At 38.9% G+C, this 22,186-nt stretch overlaps 2 protein-coding genes across 11 annotated transcripts in view; one reads left to right on the top strand and one right to left on the bottom strand.

Moving 5' to 3' along the window:
* LOC124798722 overlaps window positions 1-12,055 on the bottom strand; it is a 74,378-nt gene extending 62,323 nt beyond the window's left edge. For both annotated transcript variants that reach the window (XM_047262251.1, XM_047262259.1), the window contains exons 1-2: window positions 11,832-12,055; window positions 6,760-6,897 (exon numbers count right to left, since the gene is read on the bottom strand). In XM_047262251.1, coding sequence (XP_047118207.1) covers window positions 6,760-6,897; window positions 11,832-11,885 — 192 coding nt within the window. In that variant the 5' untranslated portion in view covers window positions 11,886-12,055. The remainder of the gene's footprint in view (window positions 1-6,759; window positions 6,898-11,831) is intronic.
* A 330-nt stretch (window positions 12,056-12,385) lies between these two features.
* Window positions 12,386-22,186, top strand: part of LOC124798672 (myb-like protein X) — a 242,037-nt gene continuing 232,236 nt past the window's right edge. For all 9 annotated transcript variants that reach the window (XM_047262183.1, XM_047262230.1, XM_047262191.1 and 6 more), the window contains exon 1: window positions 12,386-12,547. In XM_047262183.1, the coding sequence (XP_047118139.1) occupies window positions 12,496-12,547 (52 nt within the window). In that variant the 5' untranslated portion in view covers window positions 12,386-12,495. The remainder of the gene's footprint in view (window positions 12,548-22,186) is intronic.

The raw sequence follows: 22,186 nt of genomic DNA, 5'->3' as shown, positions 1-22,186 counted from the left end.
AAGTTAAAGACAATATCTATGAAAAGTCGTTCCAAATTGTTACAGTAATGCTGCATGTAAAACATTGTATAATAATGTAAATCTAAGCATACCAAATAACACGCTACCCACACTCAGAAAGAAAAAGAATTAATTCTGTATACATTTACACTCACCAATTTACGATGTCAATGGCGCAATTCCATCTAGTTCTTCTTCACTAGCATCAGAATCGGCACCAAAACTGTTTTCTTTGTCATCATCATCATCATCATCATCATCATCATCATCATCATCACCATCACCAAGAGAAATCATTAATTGTTCGTTTTCATTTATAATACCATCTATAGTACGTGCTTCTCTTATCAGTTTAGCAACATGGACTACTTTTTTCCTCCTTGAGGTAGTGTCTACAGTAGCAAGACTTTCACATAGCAGTCTCTCCACTTTTGTTATACTAAAAGTCTTGTTGTTATTTCTAATGTATGCCTTCACTTCGCTCCAAACCAATTAAATTGGATTAAAATGGCAGTGATAAGGCAGTAGCCTAATTACCAAGTGACCCTGTTTAATGGCAATTTCATCTACAATATATTTAGGTGTCAGAGTCTTATTTTCTTTCATGAGCGGGTATAACAGCAGCTTTGTCATGCTCATATCCACAGCAATGTCTCTCGCCTGCAACCACTGCACCATAGTTTCTTTTACGGTCACTAGTGGTTGGAGTTTCATCTAAAATCATGGAATGGTATCGTGCATTGTCCATCACAAAAACTGTTGGAACATTAAACTGGAGCAACAAATTTTTAAACCACTGTAGAAACCATGGGAGGTCCATATCCTCATGATAGTCACCAGTTTTTTCGATGGAAAAACTAGAAGTCCTTCAGACACAAAGCCGTTTGAAGATCCTGCATTTCTCAACTGATTCTCCAGCGTTGACCCAGGTTTTGTCTAACCAAATGACGAAGTGTATGGCCTTTCCTACAATTTTGTGTAAGAAAATGGTACAAGCTGCAACGACATGAGCTTTTTCTAGTAACAGTTTTCGTCCATCTAACTTTTTAAAACTGAAGCCAATACTTTTTAATATCATCTTAAGTGATGTTTTCCCCCTGAGAAAAGTTCACTTTTTTTTTAATGAAATTAGCAACTTCGCTAATGTGGGTATTCTTTCTTTTTATAGTATCCGTACATGTGTGACGAATTGCATTGGATTGAAAAGAATCAATATCTGTAACAGGACGAGTCTGCTTTTTTTCCTTGCCCAGAGTACTTAAAAACACACTGTTTCTTCCACAGGGGCTTTCTTCCACACTGTTTACTTCCTTATAACTGTTCTTCCACCGAGTCCTAGAGTTTTCATGGTACACTCTAAAACTTTATCGGCAGGAATCGACGCATGCCCATGAACAGAAACAAATTCTTTTTCTTGCTCCTAAAACTCACGCGTCCTCCGTAGCAATTCCAAAGCCTGACTTTTTAATGACACTCCACGGCGCAACGGATTGTCGCTTGGTGAACAACAGTGTTTTGGTGACATTGGTTAACAAACAAAAACTGCAATTATGGCGGTAACACAACAACAGCAGGCATTCATGCACTGACATAATACAATGTTTACATGGAAACCGGCAACGTGGTAGTGTCGATGCCGGAACCGGCTTTTGTTCGGTGCTGTTATTGGTTCAGAAGACACGGAGCCTCCGGTTCCTCACTTGTTTGTTAGTTGTACTACCAACTCTACAGCGCTTAGGGAGTGACCTTGAAGTGACATGTTTCAGCGGCCCGGCTATAGTTTTCTTTCTGATGATATTATGAAACAGCTAGACTGCACCTTCTACACCTACATCTACATCCATACTCTGCAAGCCACCTGACGGTGTGTGGCGGAGGGTACCCAGAGTACCTCTATCGGTTCTCCCTTCTATTCCAGTCTCGTATTGTTCGTGGAAAGAGGGATTGTCGGTATGCTTCTGCGTGGGCTCTAATCCCTCTGATTTTATCCTCATGGTCTCTTCGCGAGATATACATAGGAGGGAGCAATATACTGCTTGACTCTTCGGTGAAGGTATGTTCTTGAAACTTTAACAAAAGCCCGTACCGAGCTACTGAGCGTCTCTCCTGCAGAGTCTTCCACTGGAGTTTATCTATCATCTATGTAATGCTTTTGCGATTACTAAATGATCCTGTAACGAAGTGCGCTGCTCTCCGTTGGATCTTCTCTATCTCTTCTATCAACCCCATCTGGTACGGATCCCACACTGCTGAGCAGTATTCAAGCAGTGGGCGAACAAGCGTACTGTAACCTACTTCCTTTGTTTTCGGATTGCATTTCCTTAGGATCTTTCCAATGAATCTCAGTCTGGCATATGCTTTACCGACGATCAACTTGATATGATCATTCCATTTTAAATCACTCCTAATGCGTACTCCCAGATAATTTATCGAATTAACTGCTTCCAGTTGCTGACCTGCTATTTTGTAGCTAAATGATAAGGGATCTATCTTTCTATGTATTCGCAGCACATTGCACTTGTCTACATTGAGATTCAATTGCCATTCCCTGCACCATGCGTCAATTCACTGCAGATCCTCCTGCATTTCAGTACAATTTTCCATTGTTACAACCTCTCGATACACCACAGCATCATCTGCAAAAAGCCTCAGTGAACTTCCGATGTCATCCACCAGGTCATTTATGTATATTGTGAATAGCAACGGTCCTATGACACTCCCCTGCGGCACACCTGAAATCACTCTTACTTCGGAAGACTTCTCTCCATTGAGAATGACATGCTCCGTTCTGTTATCTAGGAACTCCTCAACCCAATCACACAATTGGTCTGATAGTCCATATGCTCTTACTTTGTTCATTAAACGACTGTGGGGAACTGTACCGAACGCCTTTCAGAAGTCAAGAAACACGGCATCTACCAGTGAACCCATGTCAATGGCCCTCCGAGTCTCGTGGATGAATAGCGCGAGCTGGGTTTCACGCGACCGTCTCTTTCGAAAACCATGCTGATTCCTACAGAGTAGATTTCTAGTCTCCAGAAAAGTCATTATACTCGAACATAATACGTGTTCCAAAATTCTACAACTGATTGACGTTATAGATATAGGTCTATAGTTCTGCACATCTGTCCGACTTCCCTTCTTGAAAACGGGGATGACCTCCGCCCTTTTCCAATCCGTTGGAACGCTACGCTCTTCTAGAGACCTACGGTACACCGCTACAAGAAGGGGGGCAAGTTCCTTCGCGTACTCTGTGTAAAATCGAACTGGTATCCCATCAGGTCCAGCGGCCTTTCCTCTTTTGAGCGATTTTAATTGTTTCTCTATCCCTCTGTCGTCTATTTCGATATCTACCATTTTGTCATCTGTGCGACAATCTAGAGAAGGAACTACAGTGCAGTCTTCCTCTGTGAAACAGCTTTGGAAAAAGACATTTAGTATTTCGGCCTTTAGTCTGCCATCCTCTGTTTCAGCACCATTTTGGTCACAGGGACATTTTGTTTTGATTCACCTACCGCTTTGACATAAGACCAAAATTTCTTAGGATTTTCTGCCAAGTCAGTACATAGAACTTTACTTTCGAATTCACTGAACGCCTCTCGCATAGCCCTCCTCACACTAAATTTCGCTTCGCGTAATTTTTGTTTGTCTGCAAGGCTTTGGCTATGTTTATGTTTGCTGTGAAGTTCGCTTTGCTTCTGCAGCAGTTTTCTAACTCGGTTGTTGTACCACGGTGGCTCTTTTCCATCTCTTACGATCTTGCTTGGCACATACTCATCTAACGCATATTGTACGATGGTTTTGAACTTTGTCCACTGATCCTCAACACTATCTGTACTTGAGACAAAAGTTTTGTGTTGAGCCATCAGGTACTCTGTAATCTGCTTTTTGTCACTTTTGCTAAACAGAAAAATCTTCCTACCTTTTTTAATATTTCTATTTATGGCTGAAGTCATCGATGCCATAACCGCTTTATGATCGCTGATTCCCTGTTCTGCGTTAACTATTTCAAATAGTTCGGGTCTGTTTGTCACCAGAAGGTCTAATATGTTATCGCCACAAGTCGGTTCTCTGTTTAACTGCTCAAGGTAGTTTTCTGATAAAGCCCTTAAAAAAATTTCACTGGATTCTTTGTCCCTGCCACTCGTTATGAACGTTTGAGTCTCCCAGTCTATATCCGGCAAATTAAAATCTCCACCCAGAACTATAACATGGTGGGGAAATCTACTTGAAATATTTTCCAAATTATCCTTCAGGTGCTCAGCCACAACAGCTGCTGAGCCAGGGGGCCTATAGAGACATCCAATTACCATGTCTGAGCCTGCTTTAACCGTGACCTTCAACCAAATTATTTCACATTTCGAATCTCCGTCAATTTCCTTCGATACTATTGCACATCTTATCGCTATAAACACGCCTCCCCCTTCACTGTCCAGCCTGTCTCTGTGGAATACATTCCAATCCGAGTTTAGGATTTCATTACTGTTTACGTCTGGTTTCAGCCAACTTTCTGTCCCTAGTACTATATGGGCGTTGTGACCGTTTATGAATGAGAGCAGTTCTGGGACCTTTCTATAGATGCTCCTGCAGTTTACTATTAGCACATTAATATTGTTATTCCCTGTTGCATTTTGCCTACTCCTACCTTGCCGCGTCTCAGGAGGCGTCTTGTCGGGCCTAGGGAGAGAATTCTCTAACCACTCCACACATACTCCGCTACCCTTGTAGCCGCTTCCGGCGTGTAATGCATGCCTGACCTATTCAGGGGGACCCTACATTTCTCCACCCGATAGCGGAGGTCGAGAAATTTGCACCCCAGATCTCTGCAGAATCGTCTGAGCCTCTGATTTAAGCCTTCCACTCGGCTCCAAACCAGAGGACCGCGATCAGTTCTGGGAACAATACTACAAATAGTTAGCTCTGATTCCACCCTGCGAGCGAGGCTTTCCGCCTTCACCAATTCCGCCAACCGCCTGTACGAACTGAGGATGACCTCTGAACCCAGACGGCAGGAGTCATTGGTGCCGACATGAGCAACAATTTGCAGTCAGGTGCACCCAGTGCTCTCTATCGCCGCCGGTAGGGCCTCCTCCCACTGGCCTTCTTCCCCGACCTTTCCGCTATTTCCCTAAGGGGCTCCATCACCCGCCTAACGTTGGAGCTCCCAATAACTAATAAACCCCTCCCCCCGTGTGCCCGCTCGGACCTTGCTGAAGGAGCAGCCACATGTCCACTCACAGGCAGAGCGGGCGATGCCACACGGCCAGCCTCCACATTTACCCTCCGCCTCGTGCACCGTGAACGCCGCTGAACCCGCCACTCCCCTTGGGGAGAGGGTGGCCCAACTGCGCCCGGTACCCGCGAAGATGTCTCGACAGCAGGGACAGTGGGTGAAGCACGTAACACCTGGGGTGTACCTTGCGACGCACCAGACTCCCCACTGCCGCTACACTCCGAGGCAGCAGCCTGAAGACGGCTGACTGTGGCCATCAACACGTTCAGCTGTTCGCGAACAGTGGCCAACTCCTCCTGCATCCATGCACAGCAGTCACACATCCTATCCACCCTAAGGAATCAATTTACTGACAGAGTTAAGAAACTTTTAACTAGACTGCTAATTCACTAAAAGCGGCTGATTATTGACTAAACTGCGATTGCTAGCCACTTCTTGTAGAAAACAATGAAAATAGCACTACCTGCCTCTGGACTGTATTGAAAACAAACACTAGCACTACTGGCACTATGGTTGACTAAAGGGACTCTCTCTGACTGTATTCAAAACAAACACGAAATCTATGGAACACTATTGATAGCACTCTACCTTGCCACATAGATGAGGCATTGAGTCACAGATGGGCACAATGAGGAAGCCTGCAGTCGGTCCCCAGTACCCACAGACAGCGACCTTATGAGTGTGTGTGTGTGTGTGTGTGTGTGTGTGTGTGTGTGTGTGTGTGTGTGTGTGTGTGTGTTTTTTCCCTACCCCAGAAGGAAGACTTCACTTACATTCTTGTAACTAACTATTTTAACAATCTTGTCTGCAACCCATTGCCTCCTGTATGTGGGAATAGCAACCTATCCATCGCATAACACTGCATGGGGGAGTAAAAGAATCGTCAAACATTAGATTTGTGACATGGGAAAGGTTAGGACCCTATGTTTTCCAGTTCTGTATTCTCAAAAAAACTGTGAGACCTATGAGGGGATAGGGGAGATAGGGTGGCAACTGGAAGAAAAGTAGTGTTTACTATAATAACAGACACATTGTGGAAACAGTACAGTATGTTTGTGATAGTATCCTGCTTTCGGAAAGTGGTATGCTGAACAGATGTGCTGTTCTGAACACCTTTAGTAGATGTCACAGCAAAACTGTAGATGCTCATATGTCCAGAGATGAGGTTCTGTAGCCACATGTTACCGTTTCATGGAGTAATAACCAGCTGCATCAAGCTGATGAATCTCTCTCTCTGGTGGCGATGTTCACCATAATGACCGTCCAGCTAAATCTCAATATCTGAAGCCTACAAAGCAATTTAAACCTGCACTGTTGTAATTAATATAAGAATTTAATGTCAACACTGTCGTCATTAGAGAAGAGTAAAAGCTGAGGTGAAGAAAATCAGCAATGTCCTTTCCACAGGCAGCATTACAACGTCTTTCCTAATTAATTTAAGAAAACAGCAGAATATGTGTGTGTGTGTGTGTGTGTGTGTGTGTGTGTGTGTGGACAGAAAGCAAAAATTAAACAATGTGACTTACCGTTATAAGATACTTTGATCTGTACTGAAAAGCACCAAAAAATCCAAATATCACAAATATTATATGAAAAAAATTTGCAAGAATTGGTGCCCACATGTAACCCAAGAAGTCGAAAACTTGACGTTCAACTGTTGAAACCTGAAACAATAACACAGCACAAGCATAAAGTTTTGGCCAAGAGGAACTTCATTTTTAATGTAAACATAATATAATTAGTTTATACCTATTATTATTCATCAAAAATAATGTTACACACCTAAAAGACACCAGCTTGTGGCTTACAAGAGCTGAAGTAATAAATTCACAACATGAAACAATGGTTCTACAACCACAAATTATCATCAATAGAAAGATAAATGCAGGAAGTTTTAAATGTGGTTACTCACAAATATGGAATGGGCACCTCAAAGAGCACAGATTAACAATAACTAAATCTAGTTTGTGGCACCAAAGTTAGTGTCCAGTCCCTAGTGAATAAGACAGAAACTGAAATTGAGGGTAGCAAAGCACAAGCTGCAATGCTGTTCCTTTACAAAGGAAATCCCAGGAGAAATGGCCCAATTTAATCCTTGTACCACTGAAAAGATGAATGAAATAAGTATCAGTGTCAGTGGTGTTGAGAAACAACTGAAATTGTTAAAACTGAACACAGCTCCAAGGACCATGTAAGCCTTGTTACAGTCTTTACTGAATTTGTCAGTGAGTTAGCCCCTTTTCTAACTATAATCAATCATAGATCTCTCGAACAAAAAAACCATACCAAGTTCTTGGAAAAGAGCACAGATCACACCTATCTACAAGAAGGGTAGTAGAAGCGACACAAAAAGAGATCCACAAAACTAGCATCCATTATCCTTGACATTGACTTCTTGTAGAATCTTAGAGCATATTCTCAGCTCAAACATAAGGCATCTCAAACAGAATGACCTCTTCCATGCCAACCAGCATGGATTTTTGAAACATAAATGATGTGAAACCCAGCTCTCACTTTTCTCACATGACACCCTGAAAGCCGTGGATCACGGCAGTCAGGTATATGCAGTACTTCTGAATTTCTAAAAAGCATTTGACTAAGTATCACACCAAGGTTTACATAATCAAAAGTAGGATCGTATGGGGTATCAAGTGAAATTTGTGACTGGATTTAGTGAAATTTGTGACTGGATTTATGACTTTTTGGTAGGGAGGATGCAGCATGTTGCCTTGGATGGAGGATCATCAGATGTAGAAGTAACTTCGGGTGAGTCCGAAGGAAGTGTGTTGGGACCCTTGCTGTTTATGTTTTACATTAATGACCTTGCTGACAGGGTTAATGTTAATAGTAAAATCAAGTGAAATGTGCGACTGGATTGAGGACTTTTTGGTAGGGAGGACTCACCATGTTATCTTGGATGGAGAGTCATCAGGTTTAGAAGTAACTTTGGGTGTGCCCCAGGGAAGTGTGCTGAGACCCTTGCTGTTTATGTTGTATATTAATGAACTTGCAGACAATATTAATAGTAAAAATCAGGCATTTTGCAGATGATGCAGTTATCTATCATGAAGTACAGTCTGAAAGAAGCTGCATAAATATTCAATCAGATCTGGGTAATATTTCAAAGTGTTGCAGAGATTGACAACTTCCTTTAAATATTCAGGGATGTAATATTTTGCACTTTACACATACCTGTGTTTAACACCTTGTAGGGATATGAAATGAAACGATCACATAGGTTCAGTTGTGGGTGAAGCAGGTTTGGTTTATTAGTAGAATACTGAGGAAGCACAATCAGCTACTAATGAGATTGCTTACAAATCATTCTTGTGGCCCATCCTAGAATATTACTCAAGTGTATGGGACTAACAGGGGATATTGGGCATATACAGAGAAGGGCAGCACGAATGTTCACAGGTTTGTTTAATCTGTGGGAGACTGTCACAGAGATACTGAAGGAAATGAACTGGAAGACTCTTTAAACTCTATGTAAACCATCCCAAGAAAGGTTATTAATTCTTCCTCACTCCATATGTGAATGGAACAGGAAGAAAATAACTGGTACAATGGGACGTACCCCCTGCCATATACCTCACGGTGGTTTGCACAGAATAAGTACAGATTTAGATCAAGAACTGTTGAAATGCCAACTGTCTGACAGAATGAGAAAGGAAAAATAAAGTTTGAAGATACGCAGCTGGAAACAGCATACTGCTAAAAATATCTTGTGTGCATCATTTCGAGTTTGGAATCTGCTCTGCAATAAACTAGTCCCCTTAAGATCAAAACACAGACTCTCCTTCAGTCATTATTTATCCCCATAATAACATATGGCCTAGAAACCTGCACAACAACCAAATAGGTAGACAACAAACCGCGAGTGCAGAAATGGAGTTCTTACGAACTATGCTCCAGGAAGGTAGGAAGAACGTGGTAAGAAATGAAAAATAAGGTAAAAAAGGTAGAGTTCACACATCTTTGGCAAAAATATGCCCATTTGAGATGGTTTGCCTAAGTCAAATAATTGGATGAGGGAAGGATAGCAAAACAATGGCTACATACCAGAGTGATTACTGGATGACTGGTAGGAAGACCAAGGAGTAGATGGCTGGACCAAATGGGCAAGGATTTAGAAGGGAGAGAAATCACAGCTGAGATATAGCCCCAGCGTAGAATGGTAAGTGCACAAACAAGTGGAGAGTATCTGAGAACCACATCCAAGCTCTGGAGTGGAAACTGATGATGGTGACTGACTAATATATAATTTTTCTGTGAGTTTATGGAAAATAATTTTCACTTACTTAATGAGAATTGGAAGAGTGGATAGTATTGTTCACAGAAGGAATACAGTACAATATCTATGATAATGAGAAAACTATATAATATGTTAAAACCTTCCTTTAAGCAACTTACACAAGTTCGCAGTTGTCTATATCACCTGGCCACATTCCCATAAGTATTTTGAACATTGTATATGCCAGGAGAAACTCGGGTTAATTAAAACCTAAGCCTACTATGCTAGTGATGCTGACTACATTGTTTAGAGGCAAAATTACGACCACCAAGATCACAACACATTCAACAAACGTAACTGTCCACTGCATGTAGACGTAGACTAAGATTTATTTGCCAGTAAACTAAATGGAGAGGAAGTATCAAATATTTTGATTTGCACAAATATATTGCAGAATCGAGTTGTGACCAAATGTACAATGAGCCCAGATTATTAGTCACTATTTTTAGTGTTTTCACTTATAATGTTAGTTTGGTGACTGTGGCTAGCATTATCGAAGATACTATAACAACCAGTTTCTATTTGTAGACATTAGCTTTTCAGAAGGCTGGTCACTGGTGCCAAAGAATTATTAGGCTATCTTATGAAGCTAAGAAAATCCATGTACCACCGTCCTTTGGATAACAGTCATTTGATGGCTACAACAGCATGAACAAACAGACTCATTTAGAAGATTACAACTTGGTTGCAAACAGAAAAGGTGTGCCAAGATAATGTGGCAAATATTTAACAAAAGCTAGATTTCAATGAGTGATTTATTTTAATGTTGTCGTGGGTCAAAGCAGGGAGACGGCGTTGGCATGTTTAACATTTACTGAAAATGGACAATGAAACTGATATTGATATTTCTTTATGTGGACATCTCCATAGGGGCTCACAGGAAACTTGCACTCAAAGTGGAGATGCTTGTAGCAAGCAATTAGTATATGCCTTTATTCAAGTCCTATTCATTCTCCAAACATATTCTAGTACTTTTCACCCGGGCAGATTTCAGGGGTACAGTCTTTATTCTTCTAACTTTCATCATTCATCCCTACACACATTTTTTTCATAATCTCTCCATTCTTCCATTTTATTTCCTAGCCCTGGAACCACTTGCTTTACATTCCACCAACATTGTATGCACCCTACATTCTAGAGGCCATTCCTCAACAAAACAGATGTCTTAATTTGAGGAAGCAAGTTCTTAGTAAGAATGTACATCTGCAGCAAAACATTATGTGGAAGTGAATCGCGAAATGTGCGAAAATAGGAAAGAAGGAAAGTGAAGCATTTAATATATGGAGTTACAGAATAATACTAAAAATTATGTGATCTCTTTTTTTTTTTTAATGGGTGCTGCTTTGCAGAATTGACAAGGAAAGGAATATATGGAAAACAGACTAGAACATCCAAACTGCTGTGCATTTATATAACAGTAAGCATGTTTTAACCTAGAACACTTGGAATCTATAAAAGATCCGGATTATTAGCTCTATGACATAAAAAAAACAAAATGCAAATAAAAATCATAACAAACACCTCCAAACTACAGAATGCATAGAAAGTTAAATGTATGTAAATAAAAATAAACAGTCGCCATCCAGAAGGCATGCAGTCAGTGAAATGTCCAAGCAAAGATACATACAAACTATAACAACTACGAAACCTCAGATTCTATTCTGTTGCTGCATTTCTGGAAACAAAATTGTATTTCTCTTGACATATGTTCTTTCTCACTGCACATGGTTGCCGATTACACAGTTGTGGTCTTCTTATGTGTTAGCTTTCTAAGTAAAGCTGACATATTTTCGTTTAGCCTATCGTTTCATGTACCAAATACAGAACTACTGTTTGTCACGTGTACTGCATTTTACTTGTATGTGTACGTTGTACTGAAATATCATATCAAATGTGCAAGCGATTGTATTGATTTGAACCACAGGAGAAATAAAAACCGGAAATTTTGGGTGCTCATAATTTAGCTCGAAGGAAAAGGACAGACTACTATTAATTTCACCTAGCATAATAGTTAAGAAATAAAACATTAGAAATATGAAGCAGAAAAACTCTGTACAAAGGACGCATAATCATAACACAAACAAGTGTTTTAATAGGTATTAGATGAGTCATAACGTCAAAAAGGGACAAGACACTTTATCAAAATGTTACGGTCAACAAACTATATAGCCACAAGCTTTTCTAATAGCTGTGTGTTATCTTGCAATTACTTTAACAGACATACGGCTCTAGCTATAATTTATTAATTACTCAACATGTATTTACCACTTAACAGAACTACGGTTATTACATACTTTCACTCACCAATTGTAAAATGCATATTGTCAGTAGAAAATATCTCCGCGTACAAATTCCCATGACACTAATCAGTCAAATTCGTGAATAAACATCCCCATGCGAAATACTCTCATTTCACCTGTTGCATCCACCCCACACATTATCCTGTCACACAATGGAAATATAAACACAACATTATCCCCCTACAACCTGACTCCTGCTGTCCGTGCATAGATGATCTTTGTTTTAAGTCTTTCTTCCGTTTCCCGATCATGAAAACGTTGTTTGTAGGCTTAAGTGAATATTAATTACTGTAAAAGCTCTAACTGATTACAAAATTGGAAGAAATAGCATTGCAGAAAGAAAGTTACTTGCGATAAATCCAATTTTTGCAAAAAAAAAAAAAAAATTGATAGCAAATTCAAATCTCAATTTTATGTAAACAGACCAATTTAAATGGATTCTGAAATTGATGCACATTCCTGTATTTAATATTAAAGAGCACCAATTGATATCAGTCGAAGTGTTAATGAAAGTGCAGTTTACTATTCGTACAACTATCCTTGCTCTATAAATAGTAATCTTTGGCTACATGCTCGGCGAACGCCAAAAGCGAAAGAAATGACGAAGTGAGGATTGTTGGAACAGTGTTTCAGCCCTAGTGAAACAATTGCGTTAGTAGCAGTTAATAATGTCAGGGGATGTGCAACCAAGGAAGCGGAAGGAGAAAAGAAGAAAAAAAGGTGAGAATGTGCCATCTGGTATCAGCGAGTATGGTGCGATTTAATGAACGGAATTTCGCTTTAATCAGTGGTGACAGATGCTAGTACATCTCATCAACATTTAAAAACTTGCAGCAATACTACTATGCGTTACGAGAGCTATCAGCAGATATGCTGCGCTTCAGAGCAGAGCACGCAGCATGTCCACCGGCATTGTTTTACATGTGCGAGAGACAAGCACATTATGTTGGCTTGCAAAAAATACCTTGAACTTGATAGAATTTCGACACGTGTCTTAGCCTACTTCTCTGTTTTGTTCAGTACGTAATAGTATGTAATTGACAAAGTAGACCAGCTTCATCTGGGAAAAGAGTTTTCTCTGTACCAGATTGATTACTGCCTTAGATGCCGGGGTAGTCTAATGACCCCTCAGCGTCACCACATTGCTTTTGTATTTGCAGCAGCTGAATGTTTTCTAAGTGAACCTGTGTTTTATTTGCACTCCAAACGATATTTAATGCATTCGGAATTCCTCAAATTGTTGCAGCCGTTGTCGCCTGTGTGGTTTCTACCTTGTATGTTTCCTTTATGTTACTACTGACGCCATCGCGACATAGTTACTTTTCGGCTTATATACTTGGCCCAGTTATGCGAGTACGGGATCATAAACATTTCCCATGTGTTCAATTGATTAGCAAAACTTTTATTATGGGAATTTCCTTTGAAGGGAAGAATTAGTAATCCCGAAATAATCTTCTTCGTTGCTCTTTCTTCTCGCTCACAATTTCGTGAACTGTAGGAAGAAAACCATTCAAAATAACTATTTTATAATGCCATTTCATAAAATTTGATATGAAAGATTGTCCTGAAATTTGTCTGTGCAATTTAATGTAATAAATGTTTCTACGAAATTAAATATTTCTGGAATCACAGTAACACTGATTTTTGTTACTCTTAAGATGCCTCACTTTTCTGGCCTTGTTGGTCATTATTAATTACCATTGAGATAGCTCAATTTGAAATGAGTCTGCTATGGAGAGTTTCCTTTGCTTTGATTGCTTCATAGGGCTTAATTCCAAGAAGAATATTCCTTAGTGTGAACATGATTCATATATGTTTCGATTCAACTCTTCATGTATTAAGTTACTTTATTGAGAGAGATCATACCTACTGATATTCATAACCTAGAGGAGTTATTGGGCTCATACAACTTACATGAATGTCTTATAAATCAGATAAACATTTTTTTAATTTTCATTGGGGTATAATACATTGGGCTTTTAATATGGAGAAAGTTGTAGTAGTATGTGAGCTATTAATAAACACCTGATTGTGAGGCAATAGAACTGAGCCAGGCAACCCAGCTCTTCAGCTGGGCCAAGGCTTGGCTACGTTTTACTGTCCTGGTGGAGGGGGAAAGGATCTATTTTTGCCCTTAACAAAAAGTGGGAAGTATGCTACTTGAAGCAATGTAGGAATTATACTAAAGAAGAAATTCACATTTATTAGCATAGATAAATGTTAATTGCCATGTAACACTTGGCATATATCCAGCTTGTTGGTGCACACAAAAAGTGACCATGGAGTTGGCCTACTTCAATTTCCTGTTCTACTGAAGTTATGAAGTGAAGTGTGAATTTAAATGCATATATTGGTACATTTATTTAACTTTGTCAAGCATGAATCTCAAGTGCAATTCCATGTAGTTTGGAGAAATGTTTCATAGTAAACAGTGAAAACCTGGTGCTCTGTTTCTTTAAAGGATGAAGCAGAGTGTGTAAAATGCTTTCTAGTACGAATAAAAAAAATATGGCTGGAAAACCAATGAGAATATGTATAGTTCTTTTCGGTTATGATACACTAACTCTGTAATAAACTACCGTCAAAAATTTCTTTAGTGTTGAGTAATTTGCAAAAATCATCTTGTTATTTTAAAGTTTAGTCTGCTTGGGATTAAGTTTTATATTGTAAATGGTAATGCATTCTATTCTACAGTTTGATAGTATGCTGATATTTATCTAACACAAACAGAGCTGATACAGGTTTGATTTGAAAGAATGTGGCTATACCCTTTTGCTTACAGTACATAAGTGTTAGATGTGTCTGTTGCTATTTCCTTCTAAAAAGTCCTAAATCCAGTCCTTTGTAAATTATGGCTGAACATATGGGGTATCACGTTGGAGGATGGATGTGGGTCAGCATGTGATAATATATGGTACACATACCCAATGTATCAGATTAATTCTTGAGTGGCAGCACATGTAGTAGTTCATTATGAAGGTATTATTTCTGCTACAGACTTTCCACAGTCAGCCGAAGTTAATGTTCATTTGACTGTGAGGAAAGTTTTTTCCCCTCTGCAATATGTTAACCAATTCTTGAAGAAAATAAATGATTTATAAAAAATTGAAACTAGGAAAAAACATTCGTTTTGTATGTGATAGTTGCGTAGCTGCTGCTGCTTCTGTTTCCATTGCCAGTGATCGTCATAATACAATAGGAGATAGAGTCAGTATGTAATATTTTTATCTTGCCATCTGTACTGTGTTCTATATTGAAGAGAAGGCACAGTTTGCAGAAATTTGCAATTGTAACTTGTTTACATTCAATGTAAATGTAAACATTTTGTATTGATGCACGTATGTTGTTACATTTTGTAGATTCTTGTCAGTTACGTAAAATAGTACACCACAATGGTGTCATATCTCAATTAGGAACTTGAAACTTTCGGCACAGGGCAGGAGCATGTAGAGGAACTATGGCTCAAGTGTAAAAGAATAGTTGACAATGCACTGGGTAGATATGTACCCAGTAGAATAGTTCCTAATGGGAGGGACCCTCCATAGTATACAGTCACCATAAAGAAACTTCTAGAGAAACAGAGACCACTAAACAAACCATAGGACTATAGAGCTACTGAATGAAACACGTTAGGCTGTCAAGAGAGCAATGCGTGCAGACTTGAGTGACTGCATTAGCAGAATATTGTCGAATGATCTTTCACAAAACCCAAAGAAATTCTGATCACATGTACAGGCTATCAGTGGCACGAAAGTTAGTCCTGTGCCTAGCGAATGAGACAGGAACTGAAATGGAGGGTAGCAAAGCAAAAGATGAAATGCTTAACTCTATTTTCAAATGTTCCTTTATAAAGAAAAACCCAAGAAAATTGCCGCTATTGAATCCTTGAACCACTGAAAAGATTAGTGAAATCAGTGTTGTTGAGAAACAGCTGAAATTGTTAAAATTTGAGCAAAGCCCCAGGGCCCAGTGGAATCCTGTCAGATTCTATACTGAATTTGTGGCTGAGTTAGCCCATCTTGTAACTATAATCTATCGTAGATCCCTTAAACAAAAAGCTGTGCCCAGTTCTTGGAAAAAAGCACAAGTCACACACATCTACAAGAAAGGTAGTAGAAGTAATCCACAAAACTACTGTCAAATATCCTTGACATCAGTTTGTTGTAGAATCTTCGAACATATTCTGAGCTGAAACATAATGAGGTGCCTTGAACAGAGTGAGCTCTTCCCTGTCAGCCAGCATTTTTTCTAAAAACATCGGTCATGTGAAACATTACTCACACTTTTCTCACATGACATACTGAAAGCTTTGGATCGAGGTAGTCAGGTAGATGCAGTATTTCTTGATATTGGGAAGCATTTGCGTCAGTACCACACTTACGTTTTTTGTCAAAAGTTCTTTCATATGGGGTACCAAGTGAAATTTGTTACTGGATCGAGGATTTTTTGCTGGAGAGGACATAGCATGTTATCTTGGATGGAGAGTCATCATCAAATGTAAAATAAACTTTGGGTGTGTCCCAGGAAAGTGTGTTGGGATCCTTAGTATTCATGTTGTACATTATTGATCTTGTGGACAATATTAATAGTAACCTCAGACTTCTTGCAGATGATGCATTTGTGTGTAATGAAGTACTATCTGATAGAAGATGCATAAATACTGTCAAATCTTGATAAGATATCAAAGTGGTGCTGAGATTGGAAACTTGCTTTAAACATTAAGAAATGTAAAATTGTGCACTTCACAAACCGAAAAAAACATTACACTATGACCATAATATTAGTGGGTCACGGTTGGAATTGACCAACTCAAATACCTGGGTGTAACAGTCTGTAGTGATATTAAATTGAATGATCATAGAGGCTCAGTTGTAGGTAAGACAAATGGTAGACTTTGATTTATTCGTGGAATACTGGGGAAGTGCAATCAATCTACAAGGGAGATTGCTTACAATCACTTAGGCAACCAGTTATAGAATATTGCACAAATGTCTGGGACCTGTGCCAGATAGGACTAATGGGGGATATGAACGTTCACAGAGGAGGACAGTATGAATAGTCACTGGTTTGTTTGACATGTGGGAGAGAGTTACAGTGATGCTGAAGAAACTGAACTAGCAGACTGTTGAAGATGGACTATCAAGAGAAATTCTACTATCAGAGCTTCAAGAACCAGCTTTAAGTAATGACGGTAGGAATATACCACAATTCCATGGTAAAATAAAAAATAATTAAATTATTTGTAACCTATCTCAGATTTTCACAAAAGTTTGCACATTTGCTTTTACTTATAGCATAGGACCTTCTGCAAAATCTTTTTGGTGTCAGACTACAACTTTATTTTATATTGAATTTTAAATGTAGTGATATCCTGATAACTGGGCTCTGCAAGAATGTCAATGCAAAATGGTACTTATTTACATAAATGCCCATAACTCTGGTGTTTATCAAGCTTTTGATCTGGAATTTTTTTCAGAATTTAAGTAAGGCATATACTTATCAGATATCCAATTATTGAAGCAGGAAAGCTACAATGAAAATTTTTAGAAAAGCTTAATGTACGTCAGTGTTTGATTTAAAAAAAATTGTGAGGTTGTGGAAAAATGATTATCACATTTCTCCAACCTGCCGGCAGCCTGATTTTGGTCTTAAATAATCCCAAAGATTGTAAGCTTTCTAATAAAATAAAAACTTTAATGAGTCTTCTGCTAATTTGACACGCGCACCTGAAATCAAAATACATTTTGCTGTGATGGGAAAGGGTCATGTTAAGTAAGTGCATCCACTGTCTGTTTCATTGCCACTGATGCAAGGTTATCAAATTAGGATATTTAAGTATAACCAAATAGCCTGTAAATATAATAGCGGATACTTTTGCAATAATGCATTAGTTTCGCACGAGACAGCGTACAATGGGGACATCTAGTGACTCGAAATGATAACTATATTTCGATCGCTTGCTAGCACGTAATACATGCGTGAAATGAAGTATGAGATGTGTTGGATTTGGCTCATAAGTAAAGTAATGGGCACAATAAGGCATTTAATGAATCATAAGTTGGGATTCTTGGCATAAAGGAAATATGTTTGCTACGGAATAAACAATTTTATTCGCCAGAGAACGGAATGTGAGACTATATCACTACTTACAAATGACGTCTTACAAAAGTTATCTCATCACACATGCATAATTGACTGCACTTTGACATTATTTTTCGATGACTGAGATACAGAAGAGTCTTTTATTTTATTTACATATGCTGTAATTACCACTGAAAGGTATTTGTTGACCATTAAGAGAAAACAATTTTTGCAAACACACTCTACAGCAGCACATTGACTCATCAGTCTATGGACCAATTTGTTTCTAATTTCACAAGTGCATGCCAATAAAAATTTACTAAATGACTCCTGAAAATGCCAGACATTGTAGAAGGCAAGAATTCTACACATTCATTGGGAAAAACATTTTGCTTGTTTCATGAAGGTGTCTGGGCCATGATAATTTTGTTCAGTTGTTGTTAGAGCAATTTTACACTCATTGTGTTCAATTCTACTTATGGCCCAACAAATAAAATAATTATTTGCAGTTTCTTTGTGCAGCATCTACGGCATCTTTAACTCCACCAGTGGCCACATTACAGATAGACTTACTATTCACACAAACTGTGAGGTTCCTCATCTGCAGATCTAAGAAATGCTGCAACATCGAATTCACAGTTACCAGTTTGTGGGGATAACAAGCTGTTTATCATAACTGTCCTAAGAGCACTGCGAAATTTTGATGCATCCAGGGTAACATTGTTGCCCCTATGGCAAATAAATTTTCAATACAATCCTGTGTCACTCTTCTGGTAAAAAGAAGTTTAAAATTAAACCTTTAATTTAATTCTGACCACAAGGACTTTAGAGCAGTGATATTACCAATCCAACCTTGAATCCACTGTGGATTTTTCCATTATTAAGAACAAATAGCCACTTTAAAATTTTCCTGAATTTCCAACAGTTTCTATAAATGTTTAGAATCTCTGCAAAGTGGTTTTGTATACTGTTTGAGATTACTACATTTTGATAAATTGAAAATGTCTAATAGGCTGTCACACATTTCAGTGAAATCAGCTATAACAGCAGCTGAGGGTGGCAAAGACCCAAATCTCACATGTACTCGAATACCACAGGCAACATAGTGGCTTAGTGTTCTCACTGCTAAACACATTCTCATGTGGTGAGAATGGAGGGAGTGTGATGCATAGTTTTGTGAGCTTGGGGGCAAGTCTAGGTACAACTACTCAGTCTTTCTTATAAAATTCTTCAATGTGAGTCCAATGATAGACTTTTCCTTTCCACTGAAAGTCCTATTTCTTGAGATTATTACTCAGTGACTTGAGAAAGTGAAGAGCATCACAGAAAAAAATACTACTGTTTCTCCATTCACTTCAATAAATGGATTTTATGACTTAATTGCCAAGAGTTTTCTCATTTTTGCATGATTTATACCTTGATCACAAACTACAGTTTTAGATATTAGAGCACTATTCTGAATCTGAACCAAAATGTTCTACATCAGTGTCCTCAGAACTTTTGAATAAGTCATTTTGTGCTCTGTAGATCAGCAGTGACTTAAGTAACACTTCATCAAATACTACTGGCACAATATTTTTCCTCTGGTTTCATTTTTTCAGCTTTGTTGTAACAAATCAAGCACTAAGCTACTGGCTTAATCTCTGAATTGTGCAACTTGCTCCTCAGTGTTCTTGGAGTAGGTAAACAAAATATTCCTACAAAAACCTGTACAATTTTGATGAACAGAAATGAAGAACCAAAGCGTAGCTCCTTTCTTGTTCTGTATACCTTCTTCCATTAGGTTTCCAATTTTTCATAATTTCCTGTAGGTTGATATACTTGCCTGCCACATCATGAGAGACGTTGCTTTTACCAGTGTTGCACTTCATTGCTTTGCATTTTCAAATACTCAACTCGGATTCCGGAGCACTAGGTTAGGTTAGGTTATCACTCCTTTTGGTCTCGATACTCTTTCCTGTAACATTCTGCACTTTAAAATTAGTGGGAAACATTTTTCGCACCATTTTTCACTTTGGAGATGACACCATCGTCCACTTCAGCTTGAATATCCGCAATTGATTATTGTCGCTCCACTTCCTCCTAGTCTGAAATTACTTTCCTTTCTATCAGTCAAAACTGAAGGAACAGGACCAGGACAAATACTGAAACGAGGAGAAAAAATGTTATATGTAAGAGCAGTAATGTAACAAATCATTGGGCAGGTATTAAATATAGCCATTTTATTGCTTTACAAGCATTTCTTACCCATGGTTTAGTAAATTCTTGTTCCTAAAATCCTTATCTACAAAATGATCGGAGCACATTACATGACTCCTATTTAAATGCTCTGGCCCTTCTTTTCTAAATATTTTGTCAAGATCTGCCCTCCTACTACAAATAACCCACTGTTTACATCTAAAAAGAACTAAAGCCAAGTTAGAAATAATAGCCTTCTCAATAATAAGAAATGCAACTAACTCACTGAAAGACATTAACCTCAAATTTACATTAATACTCAACATTTCTTTATTTCTCAGGAATCTGTAGAAAGATTTTCGATCACTTTGTTGCCGGTAATTATGGCAACCATATATGGCACAAATAACATCTTTACCACCAATTTCCCCCCCATGAACCATGGACCTTGTTGTTGGTGGGGAGGCTTGCGATACAGATGGCCGTACCATAGGTGCAACCACAAAGGAGAGGTATCTGTTGAGAGGCCAGACAAACGTGGTTTCTGAAGAGGGGCAGCAGCTTCCTCAGTAGTTGCAGGAGCAACAGTCTGGATGATTGACTGATCTGGCATTTAACACTAACCAAAACGGTCTTGCTGTGCTGGTACTGCGAACGGCTGAAAGCAAGGGGAAACTACAGCCGTAATTTTTCCCGAGGGCATGCAGCTTTACTGTATGGTTAAATGATGATGGCGTCCTCTTGGGTAAAATATTCCGGGGGTAAAATAGTCCCCCATTCGGATCTCCAGGCGGGGACTACTCAAGAGGACGTCATTATCAGGAGAAAGAAAACCGGCGTTCTACGAATCGGAGCGTGGAATGTCAGATCCCTTAATCGGGCAGGCAGGTTAGAAAATTTAAAACGGGAAATGAATAGGTTAAAGCAAGATATAGTGGGAATTAGTGAAGTTCGGTGGCAGGAGGAACAATACTTTTGGTCAGGTGAATACAGGGTTATAAATACAAAATCAAATAGGGGTAATGCAGGAGTAGGTTTAATAATGAATAAAAAAATTGGAGTGCGGGTAAGCTACTACAAACAGCATAGTGAATGCATTATTGTGGCCAAGATAGATACGAAGCCCATGCCTACCACAGTAGTAAAAGTTTATATGCCAACTAGCTCTGCAGATGACGAAGAAATTGATGAAATGTATGATGAGATAAAAGAAATTATTCAGGTAGTGAAGGGAGACGAAAATTTAATAGTCATGGGTGACTGGAATTCGAGAGTAGGACAAAGGAAAGAGGGAAACATAGTGGGTGAATATGGATTGGGGGAGAGAAATGAAAGAGGAAGCTGTCTGGTAGAATTTTGCACAGAGCATAACTTAATCATAACTAACACTTGGTTCAAGAATCATAAAAGAAGGTTGTATACATTGGAGATACTAGAAGGTATCAGATAGATTATATAATGGTAAGGCAGAGATTTAGGAACCAGGTTTTAAGTTGTAAGACATTTCCGGGGGAAGATGTGGACTCTGACCACAATCTATTGGTTATGACCTGTAGATTAAAACTGAAGAAACTGCAAAAAGGTGGGAATTTAAGGAGATGGGACCTGGATAAACTGACTAAACCAGAGGTTGTACAGAGTTAAAGGGAGAGCATAAGGGAACAATTGACGGGAATGGGGGAAAGAAATACAGTAGAAGAAGAATGGGTAGCTCTGAGGGATGAAGTAGTGAAGGCAGCAGAGGATCAAGTAGGTAAAAAGACAAGGGCTAGTAGAAACCCTTAGGTAACAGAAGAAATATTGAATTTAATTGATGAAAGGAGAAAATATAAAAACGCAGTAAATGAAGCAGGCAAAAAGGAATACAAACGTCTCAAAAATGAGATCGACAGGAAGTGCAAAATGGCTAAGCGGGGATGGCTAGAGGACAAATGTTAGAATGTAGAGGCTTATCTCACTAGGGGCAAGATAGATACTGCCTACAGGAAAATTAAAGAGGCCTTTGGAGAAAAGAGAACGACTTGTATGAATATCAAGAGCTTTGATGGAAACCCAGTTCTAACCAAAGAAGGGAAAGCAGAAAGGTGGAAGGAGTATATA

This window comes from Schistocerca piceifrons, chromosome 1 (assembly GCF_021461385.2).
Source record: "Schistocerca piceifrons isolate TAMUIC-IGC-003096 chromosome 1, iqSchPice1.1, whole genome shotgun sequence".
NCBI lineage: Eukaryota > Metazoa > Arthropoda > Insecta > Orthoptera > Acrididae > Schistocerca > Schistocerca piceifrons.
Note: the sequence above shows the minus strand (reverse complement) of the source record. Positions and strands in the feature narration are given on the sequence as shown.